Source organism: Brachycentrus maculatus, unplaced genomic scaffold (assembly GCF_059751285.1).
Source record: "Brachycentrus maculatus isolate JH-2025_06_01 unplaced genomic scaffold, ASM5975128v1 h1tg000589l, whole genome shotgun sequence".
Classification (NCBI taxonomy): Eukaryota; Metazoa; Arthropoda; class Insecta; order Trichoptera; family Brachycentridae; genus Brachycentrus; species Brachycentrus maculatus.
In genome coordinates, this window is record NW_028281329.1 from 1,507,501 (window position 1) to 1,529,262 (window position 21,762).

A 21,762-nucleotide genomic window follows, 5' to 3' on the forward strand; every position below is an offset into this window, starting at 1 on the left:
TTCGGTAAGTAAATTTTGTTTAATATGAGTATTATATGCTTAACATATTTTTAAGAAATACAAATAAGAAATTCAATAGAATATAAATCAATTTTACCCTCGCAGTCTCATCAGCCCAGCCCCCACGCTGTCCTTGCGAGGAGTTTGGAGCCATGGCGTCCTGAAGTTCAGCTCGGTACGTCAGCTCACTAAAATAAAAACAAACAAAAATGATTAGTTGCTTTAAATAAAATAATTCTAAAACAGGTGAGAAATATTTTTTAGAAAAATATATCGGTGTCTTGGTACATAATAAATAAAGCTTTTAAAAAACTACATACTTAAAACTTTATAAAAAAAAAATTTTTAGAGACCATTTCTTTTATCTCAAAAAATTCCAGAAGCCAATTAAAAACCTTCTTGACATAAACAACCAAAATAGGAGTTTATTTTTATTTTTAAATTTATTAATTTTATTAATATTACAAAAATACTCTATCTGCACATAAAAAAATCGGATTATTTCTTACTGCAGATACATTATTTTTGACAAAACCCAATACTCTATGTATGGTAAATAAAGCATGGTACGATGTTACAGAACGTTGTGGTAAAACAAAAATATTTAAAAAATCGGAAACAAACGGTCAAAATACAAGATACGATATATTGCATGTATCTTGTATTTTGTAGTTTTAAGTAAAGAAAGCAAGAAGGTTAAAATATGTTGCCTACATATATAACCTTCTTGAATATAAATTTCTTCCTTCTTCTATAAATACATTACCTACCTTAATTTCTAAGGTTCAATATATATAACATCATAATTTATGCAACGAAGTTCTGCTTGAAAAAACAACACTTTTTGCCTATTTGTTTTGAAGAAAACCCTTTACATTGTAAATACTGATGAAAAGCATGTGTGCTTTATGCATACTATCACTTATATTTAAGCAATTGAAAGGTTATCGACTGCTACTCTTCATTTGTATATAAAAGTGATTGAACAAGACAGTTATTTGTGTAATAATCATTTGAAAAAAATCTCATTACTTTATAGAGCAATACAAGCCATTATCATCAAGTAAATACATTGATTTGAAACGAATCAAAGAGTAATTGATAGAACTAACTTGTTATTGGCTACGTTTTATTAATGTTAGACTATTCGGTAAATTATCCACGCATGACCAAACTATTTCTAAATTGTAAATCGACTATGAACATTGGGAGTAGTTAAGAAGCAAAATCCTATCTACATATTCTATCATCACGCTCCTTTTCAACAATATGTACTACTAGAAATAATGGATAAAATTCACATTAAACTTTTAATTGACTGAAACATTATCTTGTAAAAGACAGTATAGTTTAATTGTTTAATTATAGTAAAAGTAAAATTAAAATACTTGATATATTTTCACACAATCATTTGGAAAAACATATTTATCACCCAGTTTACTGCATGTTTAATTTTAAAATAATAACGACACGGACATAATTATATATGTAATTAAAACACGTAATATTTTGACTTGGTTTCATATATATTCAATTCGGGATATGTTAAGCTTTCTCTTGTCGATGTTCAGTGTTCCTATTAAAAGTTATATATATTTTACAAGCTAACATCATCATTTGTCAAGCAAATTGCTGTCATAGATTTATATTATCCACTGACACTTCGTGATGGAATTGCATTTTTAATTTATTATTAGATTAAAACCAATATTTTTAGCTTTTCCACTTTTTTATTTGACCAGCGACCGGGTTTCGTCGTTACCGACATCATCAGACTGGTCTGATGATGTCGGTAACGACGAAACCCGGTCGCTGGTCAAATAAAAAAGTGGAAAAGCTAAAAATATTGGTTTTAATCTAATAATAAATTAAATTGCTGTCATTTTATAATATAAATGGTAAGACAGATGTAAACGCAATCAGATTCGTTTTTTTCAACAAAACTCAATGAATATTAATTTGGAAAAAATCTTAATATTCTTTATGCTTCATTAATATACTTCATTAAAAAACAGCAGGTTTATGGATGAATGTTATATCGTTATTATTTACAATTATCAGATTCTAGTGTGATTGAAAGACATAATTTTACTATATGAATATGTAAAAGCCACGTTACATGTACAAATAAAAAATACATTAAATATAAAAAAATAACGACATATATCGAAGACGCTTGATGTACCAGAGATATGATTTTGTACAGTTTTTTCGTAATTAAAAAAATTAATCGATAATCACTTTTTCAAAAAAGACCAATTTGTTATGTTTGATAAATGTACCGCCTGCCTGTAACACTTTTGTATGGTTTTATTTTCTGCAATTTATTAAATCCATCTAAAGTGCAATTAATCAGCCTTGATTAAGAAGCGGTTAGCTTCGAAACCGGTAGACATTATAATAAGGTTATAATAAAATATTAATAGTGATTTTAAAACAAAGTTACACTTTGATTGTATATTGTAATTAATAATAATAATAAAACCCTTATCCGCACCCCAATGGTGCATAGGGCACTGCGTCATATAAACGCAGTGTTATCTTGATGGTTTACACATGAAGGAAAGGTGATCAGCCTTCCGCTTCAGGTACCAGTCCAGGGTGATATTTAATAAATATGACAGTGAAAAAATCACTTATATTTATTTTACCCCCCTCGGGAATCGAACCCGGGACCTCCAGAACGGTAGCCGAGCGTGCTGACCATTACACTACGGAGGCGGACATTGTAATTAAGAAATTACTAATTCTTACTCTTATTCTTCACTCTTATTACTATTTTTTTTATTAAAATATTCCATCTGAAATATAGTTTCTACCGATTCAAAGGTGTTTATTATATTTTTATTGTTTTTTATTTATTATAAATACAAACTAATTTCTGCCAAATAAAGTTTAACTTAATTTAAGCAATCAGTCATGTATCAGTATCCTAATAATAATATTCTTACACTAGACAACAGATGCCATGTACGCTCGATGAAAAGTAATATTTAAAAAAAATACAGTTTGTTTTGTACGATTATTTTATGGATACACCAGATGAATAGTGGTATTACTACAAATTAAAAACTTTTTATGACTTTTAATAGCGAATTCATGCAGAATTAATCATATTTATAGTTATTTATTTTAGTTTTTATGACTCAGTCTATGGTATTACAGTAATTTTAAAATATTTATGTTTATAATTAAACTTTATGTAAATCCGCTCTTCATTTTTGCACGCTGAATAATGAATACCTTTTTTTGTCTGTATAAACCTTTGTGTTTTATTTACACATTTAAAACGTGAATATATTTTCAATTTGAAAGCATTATTGGTGATTTTTTTTAATTGAAAGAAAAAAATTATATTTTATAATTTTTAAAATTTTAATACATTTTTAACATAAACATCAGAGCCTCGTGTTTCAAAATAGGAAATAAATTATGCCAGAGAAAGGGTCGAATCTAGAGCCCTTGACTTTGTGATACCATCCACTATCCATTATATCTTTTGTATTGTTTTTAGGGATTAACATTATAGGTTTATTATTTACTATACACAATCACTATAATTTATAAGATATATAAACTGAATATGCTATATATCCTTGTACATAAGACAAGGAGAATTTGAAATAAGTAATAATAAATTAAAAAAAATTATGCGACCACAAACTTTGTTATATACTGGTTGACAGTACATTTCCCAGAATAATTACAGCTGAATTATGCGTTTTTTAATGTTGCCATGTAAAAATGTAGCGTTTAAGTACTTTTCTTAAATTGACCCATATTAATATAACATTTCGGATGTCGTGCAAAACGTTCAGTTAATTTGTGAATAAAGATTAATGTGTTTCAAAATATACATACCTAAATACATATAATACATTCTCGTTTTCGTAGAATACTGCTCGAATTTATACAATACTTTATTTATGCGTGAAATGATGACATTTAAGATCAATGCAAAACGTACTATTAAGATTATTTTACACAAAAAAACAAAAAAAAACTTTATGATCAAAAATGAAAATATTAAAAAAAATAACAATATATATTTGTATATATATATATATATATATATATATATATATATATATATATATATATATATATATATGTATATATATATCGTATAAATTAATTAAGTATTAGTATATATTGTTTAAATAGTGAGATAAGTTATGTTGTATGATAAAAGAAAAAAGAAAGTAAAAAATAGTGATAGATAATAAAAGAAATGAAGTGCACAAAATAAAAAGTGAATTAAAGAATCGCTTTGGTTTATAATTTACAGGAAAGAATTACGACCAGGAGGAAATATCCCAATGTATGGTATTTCCCAAGATTACTACCTTCGGCCAACATTTTTTTTCAAATATATAAAAAGAACTTAATTTCACGCTTCCTACAAAGGTAACAGACTCTCCATCTTTCTTTATACCATGGAAGAGTTCCCGCCAACTTGACTATACAGTTACGTGATTGGAGGCAAAAAATACCAACTAACCAACTGACAGCGGCCGGCGATCTGACCGCAGCGCGCGTGCTGCGAGATTTTCATACGAGTAGCCACGTTCGTTTTTCAAAAGGTGAATTATTATTGCCACTTTATGAACACGACTTTGCCGTCGATATCGAACAAGTTCACAGAATATTTTTCAAAGCTGGCAACTTAAATAAATTTTCGGATTAGGAACGTGAAATCTCAGCAGTTAATCTACTTTGTAGAGATGGTTCATTATGGAATGAAGATTAAAAAGCAATTAGCTTCCTTTTAAAATGTAATAGCTAAACGCCAATAGCACTCCCATTTCATGTAAATGCTACCGATTCTTTAAATTTATTTGTTAATTAACATTTTATATTACAACGAAAGAGAGACGAATGAATTAAAACACGGATATAACACAGATTTTTAGCGCAGCAATTTTTCATTGCTGGTACCGACTTTTTTGCTATTCTATATTTATATTTTTAAGCATTATCGATGATATTCAGAAAGGTGTGTTTAGATGGTTTGGGTATGAGAATAGAATGATTAAAGATAAAATAGTAAAACAAATTTATGTTTAAATGTATAAAACGAATGTGGTTGGTAAAAGAAGCAGAGGAAGACCGAGGAAAACTTGGCATGAAGTATTTCAAATACAACAAAGTGGAGAGGTCAGGACTCAGAATAATCGACAGGTATGCAAATATAAGAAGATGCATGAATGTGGAAGAGGCAATTGTTCGCAAAAATAGATTGGTGTGGCGTTCTATTTGCTCTTCCACCACACCTGGTAGCAAATGGTTATTAAGAGGTATGTATTATTTTGTTTGATGTGTCTCTGTGTTTTGGGTCTAGACGTACTCTGTATGTTACCATGAAGTGTGTTAGCTGTGATTTGTCTACTTTGCTGTGAGATGTTTTCTTGTGTCATATGAGAGTACATCTGAAATGCATTAGTAAGAATAGTTTTAGCATACTTAGAAGCATACTTCCATAATTTTAGTATATTTAGATAAACTTCTCAATTATATAAGTCATATTATATGAAGACATCCAATTTCCGTTCATTAATCATTTCGACTATAGTACATAAGTTTACATTGATAACAAAAAAAACCCTTTTGTAGTGAAACGTATAATACAAAAGTATTTGTGTACCTATGAAGAATATCATACGTAAAAATACAATACATGTATTGTTTAAAAATAGAAGAAATTTTCATTATAATTTCATTATTACCGGTTCTTCGTTTACAATTAAATTAAGAACCGGTAGAAATGAAATTCGGAATGATTTCGCCAAATGACAGTTGAGGAGTCAACGCCACAAATCACATGCTTTCTCGTTACGAGTAATTGAGCGACAGTTTCACCCGTCGGACACGCGACTTACCACAAGCGCGCTTACCACTCCGCATTACCCGGTGACGAGTCAACATATCCCAAAATCATTAAATCATTACCGCGAATCATGACAAATCACGCAAACCGTGACAGCCGTAGAAGTGATTACTCTGACCTTAAAAATCGAAATAATAACATCTTGTACCGGGCACTTAACGTTGGATAACAAAACAAAAATAAGAAATTATACGTGTGGTCTGAAGTGGGTATGTTTATAATTATTTTCATAGTTTTTTTGGCGAATTGAATTTTCTAGGTCACTTTTAAAACTATCAATTATGTACACGCAACATTTTTAAAATATGTTATAAATAAACAAATATTTTTTTACAACATTTTGTATGTATCTGGATTATCTCCAATTACATACTAATAAAAGGGTTTCGGCTCAATAAAAAGCTTCTTTTCATCTCACCAATAGATGTATATTATTTAGTGATTGTCTTTACACAGAGAGGGATACGTCTCGAAACTGATAAACAAATAAATTAATAAAGAGCAATACATTTACTGGTCATTGATTTAAAATGGCGGTTTTCTCAAATTTAATAACACATACGGATTTTTAATTGTTCTTTAATGATACAAAATGTAAGAAAATAGATTTGGAAAATGTCAAAAATAACTCCTATTTCCTAAAAAAATCTATATTTGAATATCTATTAATTTCATGTAACCGATGATTTTTACTAAAGCATACATAAATGTTTTTCATAAAAAAAAATGTTTCAGAATTTGAAATGTGCAAATTTGCCATCAGTTTGTTAATTGAATACATGTATCTATGTTTTTTATATTTGAGTTTCGTTAATATTTAAAAACATGATCCTTTTCTTATTGACAGTTCGTCACACAAAAATAACAGAATATGTTAACATGTTATGTTTACTAGTCAGTCAGTAATATCGCACTCATAAAAAATATAAAATAGTTCGTTCAGCTTCTTTAAAGTCCTTATTTAAATAGGGTACCCCGTAAGGATAATCAGAGAGTATACAAAACCACGAGATCGAGTTTTTCTAGAGAAGGATACAAAATTTTGATTTCAATTAGTAATGAATAGCAGAGTTTCGTATAGTAAATGTATTGCAAATGCATTACAATAAAACTAATTATAAAATTACAATGACAAACATCACTCGAGAATCTTCAGATAGCTATAATATAATAAAATAATAATTAACATCTTTTCAGTTGTAATGGCGAAATTAAATGGTTATTTTAAAACCTAATGAAACTTCTCCTTTCAGCGGTGAACATCAAAACGTTTCGGCAAGAAATCAATTTGATCGTTTTAATTGCGATTTTTTACATTAATGTTAATTTATATTTCGTTAAAATATATTAAATTAGCTGAGGATGATGCGTTTTTTCTGATATAATAACACATACATAGCAAAATCAAATTTAATGTTATATTGCTTTATTTAACATATAAGTATTTAAGTGATTCGTGACCATAATCTATTAAAAATTCAAATTTGTTATTTTTTAATTTGTTCAATCAATTGCATACAAAAATGAACAATCAAACTTCATTTGAGTAGTGTAGTTTCTCTTCTTGTTATTTCCGGCTCGAAGTCTAAATTTAGATGATCGAATAATTAAAATAAGAGTGATCATTACTTATTCGTTTAGTAAAATCTAGCATACAAATTTAGAAACGCCATACAATGGCTGCGTATAAGGGACTATTCATACGCCAAGGTGTCGGTTTCGCTTTCAGTGTATTTTTAATTTGGAGCATTTAAAATCAAATTAGAAAGCTTAGTTTACACGCAATCCTTCAAAACATTTGACATTGCGTGTATTTTTATAGTTATTATTCGTATGTTATAATTATGGCTTCTCATCGCAACATTTAACAAAATATATATTTTACTCATACCACAACGCTTAAACACTACTCGTATATTAACCGATAAGATTTAAAGAAAATTTAAATTGAAGTATTCCAAATAAGTATATTTAATAAAGATTTTGTGGTAACTTTAAATCATGTCCTAAAATAACCTTTTCACATGCAATACACATAGAAATACATACACTCATACACATACACAAGTATTTTTTAAAAAAAGTTTTTTTTTATCGTGAGACACTGTGAAAATATTTTTGAGTTTCCATAATTAATTCAATGTTATCCGGTCATGTTTGATGCATTATTTGATTGATAATGTCGCTTATTTAATCTAATCTTAAAACATCCGGTAGGTACTTTTTTATCAGGTTGAATAAATTATTATGGAAACCTGCTATTCGGCTGACTCTCTATAAGTATAAAGTATAACTTATTAAAAATTAAATTTGATTAAAAATACTCTCACGAACCTTTATCGGTAATTCAACAGGAAGATCAATCTTATTTTTTAATGAAGATTGATCATATTTTTTGTTGTGTAATTTGGAAACATCGAAAAAATATATATGCAAACATTAAAATTGCCTTTTAGACAATTTTAGATCCCTGCTCTTGTCCACTTTTCATTTACCCAAAAAAGTAAAAGGAAAATTTTCTGACTCACCAAATGCTGTTTATATATTTGAAAATATAATATTTTTGCCTTCATTACCACCCAAATTTAGTCATTTTAGAGTAATTTAATTTCCCTGATATCTGTCATCCAACATACGCTCTCTTCAATAGCTATTAATTTCATGTTACCTATAATCTAGGATATAATTTAAAATTGAGTTATTTTTATGAAAAAAAATATCATTTTTATGACTCTTAATTTAACTAGCCTCCAGAAACAAATTTTGACCAAATAGCGAGACTCCAGTATCTGAGTAATAAATAAACATAAATAATAAATAAAAGGACATCGGAATCAGTTATTTATTGCCTTATACGATATTATTTATCAACCAGCAGTTTGATCTCATGACTAAATCTATCTGATGACTAGCAAAACAAGATTATCACAATATGAGCTCAATTTTAATTGGATGAGAATAAATTATTTAAAAAAGAATGACATTGAATTAATAAGCGAGCTTGGTCTGTCACTACTTGTCAACATAAACATAAAACGGGTAAATTAAAATATAGCAACAACAACAGCTTAATGAGTAATTAAACATTTGTAACTCATTTTGTTTTATTTTACCTACTTGTTTAAGAGAATAAGGTTTCCGTTTGAGAAAATACTACCTTTTTTAAGAGCAAAGATTTGTAAGTTAAATTTTTTGTAATCTCCCTAATATAAGGTTATCAGTTTAAATAAAAAACAATGGGAATAAAAAAAGGCTACGAAAAATATATCACAATAAGGAAACTATTTTTTTTTTCTTAATTTATTTTTCCAATGGATTTTAATCAATCCCCCCTACACCCGTACCACAGTCAACTGTGTCTTCAACCATGAAACGGGATTCATCAGTATGTTAGTTAGTGTGTTCATACCCTTATTTAAAAAAAATACATAATTGTGATAATACGCAATAAAAATAATGGTGTATAACATTTTTTAAGAATTCTCAATAATACTAAGCATTTAGGTAGGTACTAGAGTCAACTTTAAAACTGAGAAAACGTGTTTATCGATGAAAAGGTTGCAATATTCTACCTTGACCTTTGCCCATTGTGATCTTATGAACTTTACGTACTCGCTGCATGCTTAATAGAAATTTACCTCATCCTCCTTCTGTACTCTAAAGCTCCATTTAAATAAAATGTTTCCAAAACCAGTATCGGTGAGATGGAAAGTGGAGATATGAACAGAATAACATTAAAAATAATTAGGCAAAATTATTATAATATTGGTATACAGTTGTCATTTTTTAATTGAACCGTTGCGAAATCACATAGGATTAAAGACAAATCATGTTTATCACATACTTAAAAAAAAAACAGTAATTTTTTTAATATCTAATATTTGATAAAATTTGCTTGGGCACCTGTATAGTGCAACAGATAATAAATTTTGCTACCGTCGAAAAGGTTCCTGCTACCATTCTCAGTTAGGTCATGAAAATAAATGTCTTTTTTACTGTTATGATATGTACCCACCATATTTTTTCCTGTGTAGATTTTTTGAGGTATTTAATTTGATTTTTTTTTGTCCACAACTCGAATCAATGAACAATATGATTCAACTCTGTCTTCATATTTTCTTTCAATAAGTGTGAATTTATGAATGACAAGATATGTACATATATACAGATGTACAAGTATATACATTTAGTCGTTCTCTCGATAAATTGCCGTATCTGCCTTTGCACAAATTTTATAGATAACTTTAACTAATATCAAAAGTATGCGATTACAAGCAGTCTATTTTAAAAGTACATTTTGTTTTTATTTTTTTATCAATAAAAAAATGTAAGGCTTAATTTTTTATCGAATACACATTTGAAAAAAAAAAATAGTATTATAATAACCACTCACCGAAATTTTTCTTCTCTCAATTTCCATCTCTTCGTAAGGACAACTACTTCACCAGCATGCAAAAAATACAACACGTTACCACCAAAGGACTCTTCGTACATAAATACAAAAAATGTTAATGACAGGCATTCTGAGGACTAACATACACAAAGGATTGTTGAACAACATCACGCAATCCTTGTGCTTGTTGGTCCTCAGTTCGACTAAAACGCATGTAAGTAGGTATGTTTATAGTGCTATGGTAGTGACGTGCAGTTTTGTTTGCATGCTGGTGTAGTGATTGTCCTGACGAAGAGACGGGTACATCTGAAAACCGGTAGTCCTTGGTGACTGGTTATATACTAACATTTCTAACATTTTTGTAAAAAATGTGAAAATGACTAACCGTAAAGTAAATGATTTTAATGGAATATCGATTTACTTATTATTTCGAATAAATATGAAAATTAGATAAATTCTCGATATCTCATAAATGGTAAACAAAACAGTTATCAAAATACAAAATAAGTATGTGTTGGCTTTAAGAAACCTACATAAAACTATTTCTAATTGAAATTCCAAAAAAAGTCATAAACGACAGTTAGTCACGAGAGTGACGATAAGTACTACATTTTGTATATATATGTTGAATCAGACAGTGTTTTCCATTGATAAAATGAAACCTGAAACTACAAAATTTAATTCATCAGGTTGTCAATCAGCTTGCGATCACTTGTAATGCACTTCGTTTGTAAAGTGGATGTTTGATCAAGTGCTGGGGTTAAAATGCACATTTGTATTCAAATATTAGGCACAACCTTTACCATCAATCTATGGTACAAAAGTAACTACTATACTACAAAAGTACACAACTGTGCAAACGAACAAAAAATGGCCCTTTGAAATATCTTACTATTTTTTTTAAATATATATCTACCCACTTGTAGACAGATTGTATTATACGATATAACTAGACCTACGCGACAATGCGTTGCTGTGGCTCAGTTTGGTTAAATGGAAATGAAAAAAATAAAATTGAAATATTTATAATATGTTCCATTTCCCAATAAGTAGGTACATGCAAAGAAATGAAATTATTAAAATTCTATGAAAAAGCGATGCAATCGAAAACATTGAAAATGGAGTCGATGGCAGCTGTCAAGAAGCACGTTTTTAGCTATGAGCAATGTCTAGTGTTGTTTTTATTTTAATTTTATATATTAGGTATTAACGTCCAACAGATGGCGTCGCCATTGCTATAAAAATTGTGGTTAAAAAAACATGTTTTGTTTGGAAAGATAATAAATATTTCCGAGGGAACATCATTATCGTCGATTTTGATGGAATCGTTTTAAAATAATAAATGAACTATGAATACCTTATCAAATGAAAATGAATTAATTTTGGTCTGCGTTTTTCGTAATGAAAAATCATACATCCGCTAATTCAAATTGTTGTTTTTTAAAATATAAATAAATAATTTAGCTCAACATACTAAATGACCTGCAATTGCAATTTTAAAACGGATATATTTGGCGGATTTTGAAAATCAACGTTTACCGTAAAAAAACAGAATATAAAATGAATTAACCTAGAATATAAATTGTATGATCATAATTTAAACTCAAGAAAAAAATGATTGATTGATTTGTTTAAATAAATTATGACCGCAAAATCGTTTTTATTTGGCAAACATAAAAAGCAAAAAGAAATTCAGGAAATTATAATATACCAAAGCGATAACTGTTATGCTTTCTTTTTGAGTTTAAAGACCGTATCATATTTTGTTCAAGGCTTTAATGATACAGATTATCAATTTGATTCAACACGAAACGGTGGAGATAATATGTAATTATTCATGAATCAGGTAATCATAACACTGAATTTCGCATGGGAATAAAATAACTATTCTGGACTCTTAATTAGTTACAACTAGAAGAATAAAATTTGTTGAAAATCATTATTACGTTAAAAACATAAAAAAATAATGTGAATTATTTTTTTATTTTACTTTCCCCCTCTTGATCCCCACCTTGTCGCGGTGAGGGGGCTTGCGTGCCTCAGTGATTCACCAGGCTATGGCGGTAGTCTAACTACCAGAAGGGTCTCCCATGCCAAGCAGGTTGGTGAAGAGAGGCCAGACAAAGCGGGAAACAAGGTTGAGCCAACCTGGTGAGGGGTCCTCGGACCTCAGGCCTCGGGAGCGCAGGGCCAATCACTCTGCCTCCCTAAACCCTTTGATTACGATAAGTCCACGAAATGCCTCGGACACCGGCTTCTCTGGCACCCCCCGACCCGGCTGTGGTATTAGGACTGCGCTCACTAAACGGCTCCTATCCAACAATTCATCTTTCCGGATTGGAACGTACAATGTGCGGACAATGCAGGTCCACGGTAAAGATATTCACGCGACTCGTATCATGGATGACTACAAGTTAGACATCCTAGGACTGAGCGAGTCGCGATGGAAAGGATCTGGAAAGAGGTTGTTGGATAGTCACATGTGTCTGCACTCCGGCCAAGAACGATATCACCGTCAAGGGGTGGCAATTCTCCTTTCAGAAAGAGCAGCAAAGTGCTTGCTTAGTTGGGAACCAATTTCTGAAAGGCTTATACGCGTCACCCTCCAAACGGCCGATAGTTCTGTCACTGTCCTTCAGTGCTACGCGCCTACCGAAATTGCAGATGTCCAAACAAAAGATGCCTTTTACGACTCTCTCCATGCGGTCATCGCCTCTCTCCCAAGAAGAACCCGCGTGGTAGTATTGGGAGATTTCAACGCGAGAGTCGGAACAGACCCATCACTTGCCCCAACGGTGATGGGAAGGCACGGCTATGGGCAAGCCAATGACAATGGAGAAAGACTGGTCGAGTTCGCTAGTATTAACGACCTTGTCATTGGCGGTACGCTATTTCCCCATAAGTCCATCCATAAGTACACCTGGACCTCCCCTGATGGACGAACAAGAGCGCAGATAGATCACGTCCTCTATGGACGTGCTAACCGGCGAGAGCTCCTCGATGTCAGGTCCTACAGAGGGGCCGACATTCATAGTGATCACGAGTTACTCGTCGGAAGAATCTGCCTGCAGCTCAAACGTCTGCCGAGATGTCCTCGGCGGAAGAGAATCAACTTAGACAAGTTGAAGAGTGCCGAAATAAGATTGAGATTCGAGGAAACGGTCGGACAACGTGCCCAGCAAGAAACCGATCCTCAGTCCATTTATGTTGACTCAATTGAGGCGCAGTGGGCTAGTCTCAAATCGGCTCTCAACTCTTCCGCCAATGAGGTTCTTGGCCCCAGGATAGGAGAAAGACCCCATTGGATGTCAGATGAGACTTGGGGAAAGATAGCTGAGCGCGCTCACTTAAAAGCACTGAGGGACAGTGAAAGTGACCCCTTCCAACTGGACACCCTCAGAGATGACTACAGGCGCCAAGATCGTATAGTCAAACGATCATGTAGACTCGATAAGCGCCGTCATCTCGATTCTCTTATTGTAACGGCGGAACATGCTGCCCAAGGAAATGACACGCGGAAATTATTCCAAATTACAAGAAAGATCTGCGGAAAGAATTCGATAACCCCTGGAGCTGTGAAAAACACATATGGAGTTATCGAATCTGACGCGGATCGTATAAAGGAAATATGGCGTGATCATTTCCACAGGGTCTTGAATCGCCCTCCTCCACCAATCATCCTCGATATTCCCTCGGAGGCTGCGTCAAGCATTCCGCGGGCGGTCGCCATACCTGATGGTCCACCGACACAGGCGGAAATTATAGCTGCCGTGTCGAAATTGAAAAATGGGACTGCCCCTGGTGTTGATGGTATCCACCCGGAATTCTTGAAATGCAGCGTTACTGGCATTATTGGCCCTTTACACCAATTAATGTCCAGTGTGTGGGAAGAAGAGCGATGCCCTAGAGACTGGGTAAATGGGGAGATTACCGTGTTACATAAGAAGGGTGATCCACTCAACTGTGACAACTACCGCGGCATTACGCTACTCAGCGTACCTGGGAAGGTGCTTGCCCACGTAATCTTGCAGAGAATCCGAGCCCCCATTATGCAGGTGCTCAGAGAAAACCAGGCAGGGTTTCTGCCTGGCAGGTCCTGTGCGGATCAAATCCATAATATTCGCCACATTCTACAGCAGAGCCAGGAATTTAACAGTTCTCTGGCGATGTGTTTTGTAGACTATGAGAAAGCGTTTGATAGTCCGCACAGGCCCACACTCTGGAAAGTACTGGAAGCTTATGGGGTGCCTGCGAAATTAGTGGAGCTAATTAAGTCCCTTCACCTCAATAGTGAATGCCGTATGAGAGTTGACGATGTTGTCACGGATTGGTTTGGGGTCTCTACCGGAGTCAGACAAGGCTGCGTCCTTGCGCCGTTTCTCTTCATCATCCTCATGGATTTCATTCTTCGAAAGTCATTACCATCTGACCGAGGTATAACCATCTCCCCCTCCCGGAAACTCTGCGACCTAGAGTACGCAGATGATGCTGTTTTAATTGATGACTCCGTCGAGGGTCTTCAATTAATCGTCGACAGGGTAAATAGGTACTCTACGCACATGGGGCTAACAATAAATGTTGCAAAAACCCATGTGTTGTGCAACAGCTCATGCCTAGATGCCCAACAACCCTTGATGTTGAGTAACCAGCGCATCGAAAGGGTCGAGAGTTTCAAGTACTTGGGAGTGTACGCGACTGAAAATGGCAGCCTTCAAAAGGAACTGGGAGTGCGATTAGGACTCGCAGGGTCCGCATTTAACAGTATGAGGGCTGTCTGGAGATCGGATTTATACTCGGTGAAGACCAAATGCCGCCTATACAATGCCTGCATTGCTCCTGTTCTCTTATACGGCTGTGAAACATGGCACCTTACAAGGGCCCAGAGCAGCCGTGTACTAAGCTTTGAGAACAGGTGTCTGCGGAGAATTTTAGGCGTGCGGTGGTTTGACTTTGTGAGGAATGAAGAGATAAGGCGTAGGACGCAGCAAATCTTGGTCACAACTGTCGTCAAGAAAAGGCGATTCAGTTGGCTTGGCCATGTACTCCGCATGCCCCCTGAGAGCCTTAATCAAGCTTGCCTCTTTTACAAGGCATCAGGTTCGCGCCGCCCAGGACGACCACTGCTGACAATTCGTCGGCAGTTCTCGTCAGAACTTCGGGACGCGGATCTGACTTGGGAGGATGCAAGGGAGCTGGCAGCCGACAGAAAAGCCTGGAGACAGTTTGTGGACTCCATATGCTCCACCTAGGGAGCGGATATGGTTTATTATTATTATTTATTACTGTTTCCATATTTTATAGTATTCTATATTACAATAGAGTGATGTTTTATTTAAAAAAACATTACTTTATTGTAATAAAAAATATTATAAAATATTTTCTTTTAAACCCTTATCCTCATTGAAAGGTGCATAAGGCTCTGCTTCGAACAGAAGCAGTGTTACCTTGATCGTTTTTTTAGAGTTGCATTTATTATTTACCTTGCTTTTTATGTACAAAATTTATAAATAATTAATTAAGAGGATTTTCGTGTCTTCTAACATTGACAAATGTTTTATTTTAATCTGTGTTGAGAACTGGAGGGATAATCTAGTGTGGGCTAATCAATGCCTTTATCGTTAACGATTTATTTACTATGATGTTTTAACACTTGAAGGAAAAGTGATCGGCCCTCTGCTTCAGGTACTCGTTCAGGGTAAAATTAGGTTAGTATTATAGAAAAAAAAACTTTATTTTGATTCCCTGGCAATCACACCCGGGACTCTTACCACTACAGCCAAATATGCTAACCACTATACTATGGAGGTGGACAACGAATAACATATTTTAAATAACAATTTCATGGTATATTTAAGTTCCTTTCCTGAAACTTACGCAGGTTACTCTTATATTCACATCACACAGTTTTGGTTGAGATGATAGTGCGATTTGTTTATCATGAATTTTACGAAAATTATCGTTATTTTACCCACTATGGTAAATACTAGTTGATGCTATTAATTTACTTTAACACGAGAAAAACAAATTTTCAAAATATGATTCATACTAAAACTACAACATTAATGTCAAACACAATTTAAAGTTAAGAGTATTACGGATTCACGTTTTAAGCTTAATTGCATCTAATAATACTAAAAATTGAAAAACATTCTGGAGCATTAAATTGACTTCCGTTGAATGCAATAGATATCTTCCTATTCTGAATAAATTATGAAGAACATGGGCAGTTTCAAACAAATATTTCCCATTAAATACGGTGTTTTAGCATCGGTAATGTTATGTAATACCGGTAGCGTCGGTAATATTGACCCATTGACCGACGTTGTATTGATCTACATATACCCAGAACTGGTTAAGAGTTCACTACAAAGTCCGCTATGCAACGCAAAATGTTTGCGTGATAAATACCCACTTAAACCACGTTCCAGACCAAGCTTGAGATTGAAATAAATATCTTCATATACTTTATTCAATGAATATTTTCTTGCTACACTTTCATTGCCATTTTTCAATTTATATTTTCTATATAATGACACTCATGAAACTACTGTTATTATAATCGTAAGTGTGAGTATTTTGGGATCAAATTAAAAATTAAAACAATGAGAGCATAATGAGCTGAATTCCGCAATATTGATTACGTTTTGAAACCATCAAAAAATTATTAAAAAACCAAGTTACACTTAAAACTATAAAAGTATTTTTTTATTATTTTTTGACATCTCATTAAAGATGAAGAAGAATATGGAAGTCTGGGCATTTACGGGGCTGACAACCGTCATAGGCTGGTTTAAGTGATCACTTTACACACGTGTAACATTCACCAGTTCTACCCATTATTGACAACTACACTACTCAAATTCTTGGAAGTTCTATATATTTGAAATATAGTATTCGGACACACTCAAAATTTTTATGTTTTTTTTTTTACAAAAAAGCATATAATTTTTTTTTATGAATAACTCCATAACTCCTAAAGTAAATTATTTGCAACTATCACTGTTGTATATTATTTCTAGTTTTTAAACACTATCGGTTAATGTATTAAAGTACATCACTTTGTCGATCCCGAACCGTATATCTACATATGGTAGATAAGTAAAGAGTCGACCAATTTAACTAAACAAAACACATGGTTGTAAATTGTAAGTACCTTTATAAAAAAAAAAACAGGTACGAGTGTAAGGTTATTTTATGTCCCTTGTATAACATTTTCAATCACATTACGCCACTATAAAGCAGTAAAATATAATTTTAATTTATTTATTATACAAGGTAGAAACGTTTTTACTACCGATATAAGAGATCACCGAAATTACATAATGGATGGATTGTTTGTATTTTGATTAAGTACACCCGTATAAAACAGGATACCAAATATCGGACTGGTTCTGATCAGACCCGTGAGATTATAAAACTTTATATGTAATACAGTGTTATCTTGGAAGTTCAAATTAAATTTGTTTTCAAATCTGCCAAACTTCTAATTATGTAGCAAGTCTGTGATAAAAGTCACAATAAATTCAGTCGTAAAAACATTTGATATATTAGGTTGAATCATAACTCGATTATTTGACATAATATTATACTTATTATTTATAATTATTAAAGTTTTTTACCGTATATGGCGCTAATTTGATTGACGTAAAATTAACTTTATCGTCAGTTAGATATTCAGGGTCATATTAAATAAGTATTGTAATTAAAATATAACTTTGTTTTAAAATCACTCTAAATTATACTTATATTATAATGATTTTAAAACAAAGTTTTATTTTAATCATAAAGTGTAAAATCTATTTATTTAATTTAATATGTACGTTAAAATAATTATTTCATAAAATTATAATACAAAACATTTAAAAAATCCTTGTGAAGACACTCCAATAGAAAATATAGTAGGGTATTTATTTGTTACTGTAGAACTTGAACGTCGGTACAATTGATGATAAAGGCCTTCGGTACTTGAATTAATAATGCAGTTATAAACATGTCAAATATTAGGACGTAATTCGTTATTCCTGATGGATCTCAGACATATAATACAATGCAGGTACCGTTGTCAGCGAGAGATTGAAGCGCGCATGTCCATAATATTTTACTTGTTAATCGTTGACGCATGCGCAATGCCCACTTTAGTCAAGATAATCATATGACAGGGGAATTACGAACAACCATGCAAAGCATATTCAAAGACAAATGTGGAACAGACCCCCAGTAAATTTTAGCGAAAGTAAGAAAAATACACGAAGAATCGTATTTTATTTTCTTGGAGGATTGAGGGACGTTTATTTTCGATTGAGAGGAATAAGCAATTTCTAACCCTTAACATGTAAGAATTAAGAAACCATTAAGAATTCCAGTAGTGATCATGTCTTTAAGAACAGTGTCCGTCGATGGTTGCTTCTCGTTGGAAGGGACAAGGTAGAAAGTGAGTTAATTAAAGTCCAGGTGTAATTATTTTATTGTATAACCTTTAAACTATAAATAGTCACTGTATTATTTGTTTGTAATGTATATAATCTAATAATAAAAAATAAAAAATATACAAATATATATATTTAAAAAAAATTGTATCAACATGGAAGTAATTCGGCTCAACACAGGCCATACCTAGTAGAGAGCAGTAATACATTTAGTAAAAAAATGTTTGTATCTTTGAAATAAATAAATAAAAAATATTCATAATATTTTGAGTGTGTCCTTGTTCACAAATTTGGGTTTCTCAACTCAGGAGTTATTTATACATTTTTTTACATCTCAATATAGATGATGAAGAATATGGAATATGGAATATTGGCTTTCAACAGGGCTTATAACTTGTCATTATCTAGTTAAGCGATCACTTAACCAGCATATGATAGGTCATAAGCCATATAGGTCATAAGCCCAGATTTCCATATAAATTTTCACCTTTGTTTGCTGTCAAAAAATATAATTTCAAGTTTAATTTTACTGGGATAGGATGTCTCGAAAAATCTTGTATTTAACTTCTCAAGCTTACTTGAATAAAACTTTTTTTTTAAATAAGATTTTTTCAAAGAAATGTTACTTGATTATAAACAAATTTTGAAAAAAATGACACGTGTTTTTTTTTAATCCTACATATTATATTAAATTTTTTAAAGGTTTTCTTATATTCGAGGATTTTAAAGATCCGTAGTTTTATGAAATAAATACACACTCTAACTATGAATATGAATGATATTTTCTTAACTTATACGAGATAACGGTCCATGAAGAGAGTCTGCATTACTCTTCAGTAATAAGCAAAAACGGCGTATCTACATTCGATTCACGTATTAGCAGTGCATTCAAAATCAGTAATTCTTTTCCAATGATTTTTTTTTAAATTCAAGTAATAAATAAATAAATTACGTTATTTAAATACAATTATTTGGTAAAAATACAGAACTATCGATATGTATAATTTTAATATTTTTCTTTTTCTTTCACCATATCCGCTCCCAATGTGGAGCATATGTAGTCCACAAACTGAATCCAGGCTTTTCTGTCGGCCACCAGCTCCCTTGCCACCCTCAGTCAGCCCCGCGTCCCAAAGATCAGACGAGAACTGCCGACATGATGCTTTGCAAAAGAGCCAAGCTTGATTAAGGCTTTCGGGAGGCATGCGGGGTACATGGCCAAGCCAACTGAATGTCTTTTTCTTCACGATAGTTGTGATCAATATTTGCTGCGCCCAACGCCTTATCTCTTCATTCCTCACAAAGTCAAACCTTCGCAGAAGTAAAATTCTTCGCAGACACCTATTCTCGAAGCTAATTAATTTTAATAGTAATGTTTTGAAATTATCAGTATTTACTGTAATGCAAATACGCCAATTTTCGCTAGTAAAACTTAACCGCGGCAGCCATAAGCGAATGATGTATCAAGGTCGATCAGATATCTTCTTTATGTGCGTTTAACTGTTTTTGGATCACTGCTCTTCCCAAAAAAATAACGGGAATTATTTTACGACTGTAGTTGACTTTACTTGCGCACCATTAATTTTTGTGTTGTATGGAAATTGTTTGGCTTAAATATTTTGCAAAACTGAACTGATTACGCATCTCATTTTAGTTGTTGTTCGGAAGCATATTTTGACATCTCAACATAGTGAAGAAGAAGTCTAGGTATTTACGGGGCATTTGACCTGTCATATGTTGGCACTGGCGTGCACGAGTTTTTAATCTGGGTAAGCAGTAGGGTTGAGTAAGGATAAGACATAATGGGCTCTGGTCGTGTTTCTATATCGAATATAAGAATAACTCACTTACGTATGATATGCTTCATACATCGCTTCATGTGGGAGTTTGCGGCAGAATCTATGGTCGATTTGAGTAAGCTTTATTAAGCAGAGACCCCCCTAATGCATGCAAGGTCTTAACCGAATTATTTTACATACTGAGAAATGCCTGAAAATATGATTTAAAACTTTTATGATGTTTAATGAAAACATCTGTAGTTTTCAAAACTGGCGAAAAATTAAATAAAACTCAATAATAGTATAATACAAGCCTTTAATTTTTAAAAAAAACCTTTACTGTTGCATATATAAGTTCAAATTGGATATGTTAAATATCTAGGTGCTTATGATAAAAATAAGAGATAGCAACTTGATATTTTTTTACACATCTCATTTGTAAGTGTAATACTGTTGTTGTGTTAACATTTGTAACAATTTGTGCTTTTAAATTTTTTTTTAATAACCGTCGTTTAACCTGAATATTTGTTATTACATATATTTAAAAAACGGTTACGTGTTTTGAAAAACAAGCGCGTCAATTATGTTGTATGTGGGTTTATACAACCCGTATTTATCTCAAAATAGGTTGCTAATGTGTTCTGAATTAGAAATTAAGTTTCACTTGTGATTGAAAGATATTTCTATCATTAGTTTTTCTTGTTAGTATGAATGAAATTCATCTTGCCGAGTCATCGGTCATGACACACCACAAAAGGCCGATCTTTTTGATTCGATGAATAATTATATTACAATATTTTTTTCCCATTCAGTTCTAAAATACAGTTTTTATTATTGTTTAGTAAAACGAAATATTACGCATTAAATTTAATAATAAACGGTTATATTAGTATATGTAATGTATTTGTATAAATATAATGAATCATTGTGTTACTCTTTGTCGTTTAAGTATTTATACATTTCACGTACGGGATAAAATTACTTAAGTATATAATAGTTGCTAACTGATTTACTAACTTCCCCGTAGGGGTAGACAGAGAGAAAAGAACGCCATACCAATCTGTCTTCACAAACAATCTTCGCCTCTGCCACATTCATGCATCTCCTCATACATACCCGTCAATTAATCTAACTCCAGACCTGACCACTTCCAATCACATTTGCCTCATAAACATGTTTAACTGTTCTCTCTTCACTTATTCGTTCAACACGTCCAAACTACCTCGACTCTTTTTTCTTTCCAATCTTTGATAAATGTATTTTATTTTTATTTATTTT

The 21,762-nt window shown here is 32.3% G+C and overlaps 1 protein-coding gene across 4 annotated transcripts in view; it reads right to left on the bottom strand.

Annotated features, from left to right (window-relative positions):
• mwh (multiple wing hairs) overlaps positions 1–21,762 on the bottom strand; it is a 138,080-nt gene that overhangs the window by 51,235 nt on the left and 65,083 nt on the right. For all 4 annotated transcript variants that reach the window (XM_088273614.1, XM_088273617.1, XM_088273616.1 and 1 more), the window contains one exon: positions 98–188. In XM_088273614.1, the coding sequence (XP_088129740.1) occupies positions 98–188 (91 nt within the window). The remainder of the gene's footprint in view (positions 1–97; positions 189–21,762) is intronic.